Raw genomic sequence first — 10,986 nt, 5'->3', positions numbered from 1 at the left:
ATCCATACATTACTATTCCCACTATGAACTCAAACCAAGCTCAGAGAGTGACCCATCTCTACATTCATATTGTCCACTGATTTAATCACATCATACAATGTGGTATCATCTGCATATGCAACCAACCTGTTAGCCAACACTGATGGGAGATCATTCATCATGATAATGAAAAGTAGGGGGCCCAATATGGATCCTTGGGAACCCCATGAAGAATCGCTTCCAACCCAGATAACCTTCCATTCACCTGAACTGCCTGGCTACGATCTGACAGATAAGACTTGATATGAGCTTCAATGTCCCCTCTGTGACTCCATAATAATCCAGTTTGAACAAAAGAGTTTGGTGGTTGACAGTGTCAGAAGCACAGCTCGCAGATCATACAATGTCAATCATGTGAAAACACAGCTCTGAAAACCCTACAGGATGGTGGTTACCAGCCTTCCAACTTCCTGGGCTGTAGTTCTGCCAACTCTAAAACCAAACTGAGCATCTACAAAGCTCTCGAAGTACCAGCATAACTGCTTCTTAATGATGAATTCAAGGATTTTTTTAGAAAACTGGCAGAATAGAAATAGGACTGAAATTACCAGGCATGTCAAATGATCACTTCTCATGCACTGGAATGGTTTAGTGATTTTTTAGAATTCAGAGCAGTAGGGAAGACACCCTCTGTGATGCATGCATTCAGGCAGGAGTCCAGGGGTATAAGGATTTGCATAATTACACTCTTGATCAGATTCACTGACATGCCAAAAAAGTCTCTACTATTTGAACACTTCAATTCACCAACAATTTCCAACACCTCCTCACATGAAACCGGTCAAAGTTAGAAAGCTGACTCAGGCTTGGGCACAGCATTCAGAAACTGCAGGGCTTGTCAATCAATCAAGAATCTCCTTTATTCCACAATAAAGCAAGTACAAAAATGATAAATATTTCAAATACAAATAATTAAGCACTTAAATTAGGGTTTCATATTATAACATTACAGAATGGGCCCACATGGGCACTCTGTGGCCAGTGCGTAGACTCAAGTTGGTATTTAAAGTAGAGTGAATCTTATGAAGGGGAAGAAGAAAGAGAGCTGAAATAAATACAATTTATGAGGGTAATTTCATTAAAATGAGTGTCATAGTTTCGTGATACTTCTGGAGTGTCTATAGAATCATGAACTGCCTTAACTGAGTCCACAAAGTAGGAAAGAGAGAACAAGGCTTGATCCTTGTGGTTCTTTTCTTTGTAGTCTTTCTTGAGCATTAAGTACATTTGCTTGGCATCATTTGTCTTGAGATTTCTGTACTGATCATAGGCCACAATAGCCCAGTTCTTGGGTTATCCAACAAAGCTTATTCCTATGGTTTTTGATATGGTCTGTGTATTTTGACAGGGAAAACGTTGCCAAAGAGATACTTGAATCGACTGAAGAATTTGTTGAAATTTTTCTCTGCAGGGCCAGGTGTTACTATTTCATTCCAGTTCACCAGTGGCAGGAGGTGTGAGAAGTGGTTCAACTGACTCTCAGCTATTGGGCGCAGCATAATTTTCCTCAGGAGGATCATTCCCAAAAATATCAGAGCTCCTTTTATCATCCATAGAGAAACAGATGGTCACTCAAAGCATAACTCTCCACTGCAACTCTTTATTTACAAACACTGTGGCAAGTTCATTACCACATTGTCTAGACAGGCTTCCTGTCTCACAGTGCAATACCTATAAATTCAGGGACCTCATTAGATTTACAAAAGTTGCAGTATTTGTGGATGCATCATCAAGAAAATTGAAATTAAAATCACCACCTTTAGGCTAACAATATGATGATTTGACATTTTCTTCACTAGGTGGAGAATAGCCGGTTCCAGATGTTCCATGAAATAATTAAGGTCACCATTGGGTGAACGGTACACATTTACAATTATTATCTTGAGCTCCAATAATGTAGTACAAGCAAACTCAAAATCAAGCTCCTTACAATGGATTCAACGTCTACATCCGAAACATGGGAGTGGCTCGAGAAAAATATCTACTTTGATGAGATTTGAAAAATATCGAAGGTTGACAGCGTCGGCCCATGGATTAGTGTTCGATAAATTTTATCGACTCGATACACCCTATTTGTGGATGTAAAAAAGTGATCACACATAATTCATCCTTGAAAAATCTATGTTCACACTTGTCCCTCTTCTGTTATTTGTCACATCTCAAGAATTCGGTTGCTCGATGGTATGAAAATGGTATATAAAAATGCATGACTGTGAGCATACCTTTTCAAGTCAAGAACAAATCTTGAAGAATCCTTCATATGCTACAGTACAACTCATAATATTTCGAATAAATAACTATTATGAATGAAAATATAAGATTATTTTTGTATGAGACAAATTATTCTTCATTGATATACCGTAGCACATTATAATGATAAATTAAAAAAGTAGGGTTAGGGATGTTTTTGTTTATAGTGGCAGCCCTACTTCGGCCATTCACCATTCATTCATCTTCATTTCATTTCTCGCTAGCACATCAAACAAGCAACATGGATGTTGTAACCGTGATCTTTCTCGTTGATTCGTAGTCTTTATTGAAAGGGTGCTGATCTCAGTGCTCGTTTGTGTTAAAAATATTTTTTTCAAAAACCGAAAGGTTTTATCCGTGAGCTTTTCCGACTCCCAAGAATCAATATGCTGTGCTTCAAATAAGTTTCGTCATTCTTTAGTATGGCGGTTATCAGTAAATTTATGCGGTGATTTCGATTTTTAGCATTTAGATCCGTGTTCTTAGTAGATTAGGTTCAAATTCAACGCTTCTAAAAATATTTTTTTGACTCTATTTAATATCAAAATGGTGAAGGAAAAACCAAATTCGATAAGGATTTACGACAAAGATGGATTCAGACGGAGAGCAGCTTGTATTTGTGTGAGAAATGAATCTGAGGATGAAGTGAGTAAAAATTGTCACAAATTCATTTTTTTCATTAAACTTCGTAACTTTATAATATATGTTTCTCTCATCATTTGTTAAATAATGCATGATTTCAGTATTTATATGATTAGTAAATAGCACGGTTCCTTCTTCCATTGGCTTTGACAGGTTGCTTGTAAACTACAGAAAGACAGAAACAGATCTTAGTTTTGGTGTCGAGGGTAAAATAACAAAATTAGCTAGTTTATTTTTGTTGTTTATTATATTTAGCATAATTTCCTTCTTTTAGTAATAAGTTCACCAAACAGTTCAGCATTTTTCTATTATTATTTTCAAAACAGTAGACTAATGAATCGCTTCCGTATAGGCATAGTAATTCAGAAGAAAATATCTCCATAGGCTAGAAATATTTCTATGTATTGACTAATTCAAGTGGATTAATTAAATTATTTATGTTATTCTTTAAATTTACTTTTTATTTTTTCATTGAATCTTTTACTTAAACAAAGCTCTGTCAATTTTAGGTCAGTAATAGTAAGTTAGGCTACCCATTGCTTTGATGATAATCAACCATTACCAATAATTATTAGGATAGATAGGAGAATCCTGCTGTATGTATCTTGAGTACATTGCAGTTGCATAAAGAGACAACAGTAGTGCCAACTGTAAAACGGGCCATCCACTATCCAAATTAGGTCTACGATTCAATAGCCTTTCGGGACCGTGAATAGGTATATAAAGGGCGGGTTAAATGTTGCTGGACGAGTTGGACAAGTCGGTTGAACAGTTCTAACCTGGCAAGGTTAGCCGCCTAGTCAAAAAATCTATTTGGAATGTGAATGGGGAAGTTGGACTATCCAGCCGGAGCGTCAGTGGTGAAATGTCCAACGTAGTTGGACCAAATTATCGGATGGTGAATGGCCCGCTTTTCCATTGCTACATCACACGATTATATTGGCCGCTCCCACACTTACCGATTTATGTCGACATTCATTGTCATGACACCCAGAATTTTTTCTGATTGACTATAAGACTCAACAATAGCTGATTCTCTGCCAAAAGGAGGGCATTCTGGGTGTCATGACGATTAATGTCGGTCGACAATCGAATAGTGTGAAAACGGACATTAGCGTCCAAACCCCTTCTTACAGAGAAGACGAATTTTCAAAAGCCGCTACATGCTATTTTTTTCAATCAATCTTCTATTTTGATCAATCTGCAGTACCTACTATATTATTTTCAATGTAATAAGTCAAAAACGTTTTATTCCTGTGGTGGACAGACACTATCTGGGAGCAATAGAAACTATTAAAAATCAAATCGAGATATGGATGTATTGGATGAACTAAGTAATTCTGATAATGATCTCCAATTTTTATAGGGAATTTCTTGTAAAAGATTGAGAGAGATAATGTAATACATAAAGATTTTCAAAATACCAAAGCTTTTGGTAAATATTTCAAGTATCTTTAGCACCTAAAGGCTCATCTCAAGAAAAGATTTTATCAAATTTTACAGAATAGGCTTTTACATAATGCCTCATGATTAAAAATGCTTTCTTTTATACTATATAAAAAAGTGACATAGGCCTACATAAAAATAAATCTAAAATGCGTCATAACATAAAAAAGAGACAAAAGTGTAAATAAATAGATGGTTGATTACATTTTTAAATTAGAAGAATAATCTACAAAATCCCTACTTGACGTATGCATATAATTTTGCAGTCAAGTCAGTCTTGGACGAAGTTTCAATAAGATAGACAGATGAAGAATGAAGTTTTTTTCAAATATTATCTGATAAGAACAGTTTGTGTTGTTTTTAAATGATTTCGGAGAAACCTTTATAGCAAGCCATGATGCAGAAAGTTCGTGAAGGCTTAGGACTTAGCAATTAATCTATTCACTAATAACTTGTCTCCTCTCAAAAAGCTCATAAGTTAATATATCAAACCGTCTATGGTTTATGCAACAGATACCCTGAACCAGAACAGGAAAGTTGATTTTATACTGAAAATTGGAAAGAGGGATAAAAATTGAATAATAAAAGATTATTCAACAAAAAAACTATTATTGATTCTAAACAACCTCCAAAATTGAAGAATATTCATATATTACAATCATCAGATGTGAAAAAGAAACCTTGAATAATATGGAAGTCATATCTTGTACTCCCCAATCATAGAAGAAGAAAAGTCAACTCATATTTTCTTGAAAAATTAAACGCTCTTTTTGCTGAGGTCGATGCCCACTGCTTTAGGCTTGTGTTTGAGTAATGGGAAGAATATGGTGAGAATGAGTAGACCTAAGCTTTAGATAGGTTCCAAACCATGGGAGAACGATTTTCATTCTTATTAAAAAATTGTAGCCTATTTAGCAGAGGCAGCTTTTCAAGTGGTCATCCATCCAACGGGAGTACCACGCTCATGAATACTTTTTAATCATATATCTGTGCGATAAATTAGCGCCACCTCGGAACTAAGCCGGTGGACAATAATTAAACACCTACAAGTCGAATAAATGAATTATTCCTCTCATCGTCAAATTTTTCAGGATTTCTGTCTAATAATAAAACTTGTAAATCTATAGGAAATGCACTAGCACAAGCAAAAATGTTCATGTAAATTAGTTATGATATTTATTCAAGAGCGTCATTGGTATCATCGGAGCTCTACTTGTAAACTTCAGCTAATAAATCCATCATAAGTAACCAGATTGTGCTACTCTACAATAGTTGTTATCATCTCTTAGTGCCGGTTGCACAAAATCTGGTTAAATTTTAATCGTGATTAATTACACGAGAACCATTCAGAGAATCCGTCTTATCAAAAAGGCCTTTTCTGAATGGTTCTCGTGAAATTAATCATGGCTAAAATTTAACCGGCTTTTGTGCAACCGGGCCATTATGTTCTAAACTATAGTAAAAATATCCTCTAAGTGGGCTATTCATAGAAGTAAACAATTATTTTGCTGTAGGTATTTCTATAATAATTTAAAATCATCCGTCATTTTCAATAAATATTGCATAATTTATTTCTAATATTGGTGTCAAACTAATCTTCTTTCCATAATAAAATAGATACATAAATAATGGTAATTTTAAGGTGTGGGAGATGTCTTTTTCATGAAGTCTAGCATTTACTGTGTTTATGTTAAATTTCACCAAGGCTAAAATTCCCGCCTGACTAGTGTCTAGTCAATTAGCATTGGCTGTATAAAAAGAGACGCAAGACAAGATTATTAGCAATCATGTAGTAAGTACACAACATTCTTGTCTTGACCCCAAGCCTTAACCTGTCTTCAAAATTGATATTTGAAAAAATATGATTAATAGCGAACTTTCCCTATCCTCTCTGTACATCATAAATATGTTTTGAATTAATATGAAATGAGTAGTAGACATATACATTTGAAAGTAGTCGGTTGACCACTATTTCAAGGGGCTTGATCGACAAAGTTTATGCAAAGAATTTCCTCTCTGGCAATACTCGAAGTAACATTATAAACCATTCATATATGATGAGATGAATGATTCGCCAGTAAATTTATGGGATATGGGAAAGGACCTGACAACCCTGTAGGAGTCCCAGTAGGTAGAACTCGTATACGCATGATAAACCATAATTATGTAGAATGAATAAATTTTTGTGCTTCCATCTTGGATTAGTGCTAAGAAGATAAATTATCTTCCTACTTTTTGTTATTCTCAAAAGTTATATCTTTAAAATCTGTTTATCCAATTCAAAGGTCAAGAAAGAAGGAATATTTCTGTGCGAAAAATTGGAAATTTGAAATTTATTTGTCAAAAAATTCATACATTACAAAAATTTGATATAGACAAGTTTAAACTAAGAAATAACATAAAATAGAACTTGACTAATCATGAAAACCTAAGATAAAAGAATTTTTTAGGCGCCACAAGCAAAAGAAAAAAATTGCCCGCTGGTGGGAGTATTTATATAAATAAATAAATAAAAACAATAACTTGAAAAAGTATCAACTAAAAAGAATAAATGAGTCAATAAATAGATAGCTTAAAAACGATGAGAAAAATTGAATGTGAAAAAAGAAACAAATCAAATTGACATCACCACCATTTCGCACCCAGTGGAAAAAAGAACCTCTCCTTAATCCAAGTATCAATTATTCTATCCCGGACTTCTAATTTAAAATTGAATGGTGAAATATTTATAAATCTAGTGCTCATATACATAATCTGTCTTTTTATAAAGCTCAACCTTGAATCGTGAATAATATATTTCAAAGATGTGTCAGGTCTCAAGTTATAAAACAGTCAAGTTATCATTGGTTGGAGAATTATCTTCCAGATTGTTTAAACTGTACTGTTTACCTAAATGCTACTTTATAATGTGTGAAAATCTCATTGTATGAAGTATTACTCTTATCTACGGTTTGCAGAATTCTTAGAAAATAATATTAGGCTAAGTCCCTAAGAGCTACATTTTTCCCAGGCCTAAATTGTTTCCAGAAATTGCTAGGTTATTGGTGGGTTTGCTTGTGGTTGAAGTACTAATATTTGTCTCGGCTTGAGAAACATTTTATCCACGTTCCAATATCAAGTCGCCCATTCAACTTGCATAGGGGTCTTCATTTGCATTATTGACGTGATGAATAGTCCTGGTCCTGCTGTTATTTACCTGGAAAATGTCTCACCGAAGAAAGTCAACCGTATCGATCACTGGAGGGAACGTACATTAATCGAATGTCAATAAATAAATTACTGGCTGTCAAATTGGCAAGAATACCTCCATAGGGATATAGCTATTTTCATCTGCAATAAAGGTGATTGAAATGCCAAGCATTGAAACCCAGAATTCGCATCATATTCTTTTTCTCACCTCTACTATTCTAGTACTCCAGTTTAATTCATTTATTCTTTTCAATTTTACTATCTATGACGAACTGCTAGTTGATAATTCTATTTTGAACTATTTTTGACGACACTACAGTCTAATTTTTGAATAATAGTTATTAAAAACTAGTACTCACAAGTAGAGCGCTTTCGGATTTTCAAATTTCGGTATCATTGATTTACATTGAGTATTGGAAATGGATTTGAAAATCCGAAAGCACTCCATTTGTAAGTACTAGTTTTTAATAACTATTTTTCAAAAAATAAACTGTAGTGTCGTCAAATCGAATTTATTCTTTGTATAATAAAACACGCTCTGAACGACCTAACATAACTATGAAATAGCTGTGAATATGACTCATTCCATGTTTTTTATTCATTTTGGACCAGATTGTAAGATGCGCGAAACCCATTCACCTACGTTTAGCAAATTCTTACGATTCTTTTGCTCGTAACAATATTCTCTCTACTTTGCTCTCCCTATGCACTATGACTATACACTCAATGCTCCCAGAAATTTATGGTCTTCAACATTGATAGATCTACTTTTTGGAGCTTGTTTCTAAATCCCTATACATTGGAACAACTGGGCTTTAGATATTGAAAGAGGTCTTCCAATAAATTAAGGCTTTTAAACAATTATTCATTTTTTGTTAGAGAGAAATTGAATTTACATATCTTCCTCTCGACACGGAAATAGCTCAATAAAAAAATAGGTCAAGTGCATGATAGAATAGAATATTCTTCCCGAACTTCTCTTTCTTCTTTAGATGGTTTGGACTCTCGTAATTTTATTATCAACTTGGAAGCTATTTGTCCAATTTACGATTCTATGATAACACTTGTCCAATTCGCGATTCCAAGAGAAAATTTGTTTTTTTAATGTTCATAAAATCTGAAACTGCATCCAGTCAATAAAATTCAGTTCATAATTGAAGTTCGTTTTTCTTGTCCCCTCTTACTCGTGTTGAATAGCCCTTCTTTATGTTGTAAAAAAGTTTATCATGTTTCATGTAGAACATTTTTATATTGAACGTGGACTTGTTGACACGATATTGAGTCATCAATAAAGTTATTCTAGTCGAAATTATTTACTAAACGTTGTAAAGCAAATATCACTTGATTTGTAATGGTTATACTGTGTTGGTAATAACAACATAAGTAAAATAGCTTTTCTTATCCCTTCATAGCTGTGATGAAGGAGGCTTATCAGTATCACATTTTCTCTAATGGAATTTTTTTCTCGTCTAATCACGTGTCATCTAATTTGATAAGTTTTCAGAATTAATGCCAAGTTCCACGATCATTATTATTTGTTCTACTGTATCAGGCAGCTATTACAGCACTCGATAAGGAGGAAAGCGGCTTCAGGCCAAGGACGTGTTGAGAGGTTAACGCTCTACTTGACTTGAAAAATACGCTAAAAGTGAGAGCAAGGAAGTTTGACGCATTCCACATTTGGTGTGAAAATAGTTTCTGCAATTGCATTCGGAAAATACTAATCGTAATTGACTTGCTCACAATTACTGCTCGCTTCTCGGGAAGCCTTTCTCTTTCTCGTCCGGCTATTCCAGAAATAACGGATATTCCTGATTGCTCTCCTGATAGACATAATTTATTAGAATTATAATGGGCTTCATGAAAAATCCAGTTGAACATAATTGAGTATCTAATGAATTTTTGCATCTCAAGCGTTAAGAGAGTAAAATCGTCTCTTGATCATTTAAAATTCCAATTCCCTCTGAGTTGACTTGATGAAGTTTTGACATCAACGTTTACTCTACAACTCAATTATGATTCAAAAGTCGTACTCTAGGTTCTGCCGTTGGATCGGTGGCCGCTTTTGCACAGCTCCACTGATACAGAGGTTAGAGTAATTTCTAATCGCTCATTAGAAAAGTGACGTGCACTCAGTGTTTCCGTTGATAAAGATACATTTCAAAATAAGACCCATCAACCGATAATATAATTAGGCTATTTAAAAGCCCAGTAGTTTGGAACTCACGTGAACCTCTAGTTCGATTCATCTCCCATCATTTTCCCTTCCAATTTTATCTTTCACAAGTCTAGGGCGCTAATGTCTGCATCATCCCAAGGAAAAACCTTTTTTTGTGTTGAAGTGGTCTCTGGTAAATAGTATGCATGATTTATGCTTGATGGTTTCGAGTGTAAAGATTACGAAATTAAGATCATTTTCTCAGTAAGAACCAAACATATTTTATAGTCTCTCCTACTGTGTTCTTTTTGTTCTTTCATTAGTTTAAATATTCAAGCTGGTTTGACGATCAAACATTGGAGCTTGAGAAAAAGACACTGTATTACTTGAATTACAAATAGATAGCACTAATTCAATAGAAAAATCTAGAAAAACTGACTTCGTGCCAAATTACAAGCTATTGAGATGTTTAAATTTGAATACTACTGATAAAACCAGCGATAATTATGCTGTAAGAAAACCACTAAAATCATTACTTCTGTGTGACCGCAAATCATAATCTGTCATGGAAAATTATGTATGAATTATGACGTTTTGCTTCCTTTATTCTCTATTCTACACTATACAATAGAGAGATGATTTATTTGGAAATAAATGTAGCGTAAGCACCTTTAGATCTGGCTCGTGCATCTCACTGTTCTCCTTCTCAACTTCTTTTTAAACTCTGCAGTATTTTTAATAGAACACAAATTTCAATGTAGGTCAGGTCAAGAGCAGTCATTGAAACGGCTAGCATTTTTCTACGTGTCTTTTATTAATTTGATTTGATGAAATTATAGTACAAAACAATTCTTATAGTTCTACGAGTCAGGCTATTTGAATTGGAAACTCGTCCTCTCCTGATTACTCTTCTAATAACATTGGAATAGTAAATAATTTCTCGTCTTTAGGGACCTAGAGTCAGAAATAATTTTTAATGTTGTGGTTTGTGATAGACCAGATTATTCAGCCAAAATTCCATAACCTGCATAAAAACTCCTTGAATTTTCCTCTCAAATTCTTGACCAACATGAAGAGATTTAGACTACGCGTTCAATTTTCAAATTATTGATATATATTTCAATTATATTCACTTCTATCCAACTAGATTATTTTCCCAAATTGGCTAATTCCATCCCTGTCAAACCATTTTTCTATTGTAGACGTAGTTCTGTTCAAATTTGAGAACTTATAGATCAACAATTCAACAATTAATTGTTATT

At 34.1% G+C, this 10,986-nt stretch overlaps 1 protein-coding gene across 4 annotated transcripts in view; it reads left to right on the top strand.

Moving 5' to 3' along the window:
* The first annotated feature begins 2,192 nt into the window (after positions 1 to 2,192).
* The window catches only part of LOC111043461 (diphosphoinositol polyphosphate phosphohydrolase 1), a 34,538-nt gene continuing 25,744 nt past the window's right edge, over positions 2,193 to 10,986 (top strand). Inside the window, exon 1 of one of the 4 annotated variants that reach the window (XM_022328420.2) lies at positions 2,193 to 2,934. In XM_022328420.2, the coding sequence (XP_022184112.1) occupies positions 2,836 to 2,934 (99 nt within the window). In that variant the 5' untranslated portion in view covers positions 2,193 to 2,835. The remainder of the gene's footprint in view (positions 2,935 to 10,986) is intronic. The other 3 variants (XM_022328421.2, XM_022328422.2, XM_022328423.2) reach the window with 3 other exon arrangements.

This window comes from Nilaparvata lugens, chromosome 5 (assembly GCF_014356525.2).
Source record: "Nilaparvata lugens isolate BPH chromosome 5, ASM1435652v1, whole genome shotgun sequence".
Lineage (NCBI taxonomy): Eukaryota > Metazoa > Arthropoda > Insecta > Hemiptera > Delphacidae > Nilaparvata > Nilaparvata lugens.
This window is presented reverse-complemented; position numbering and strand designations above follow the sequence as displayed.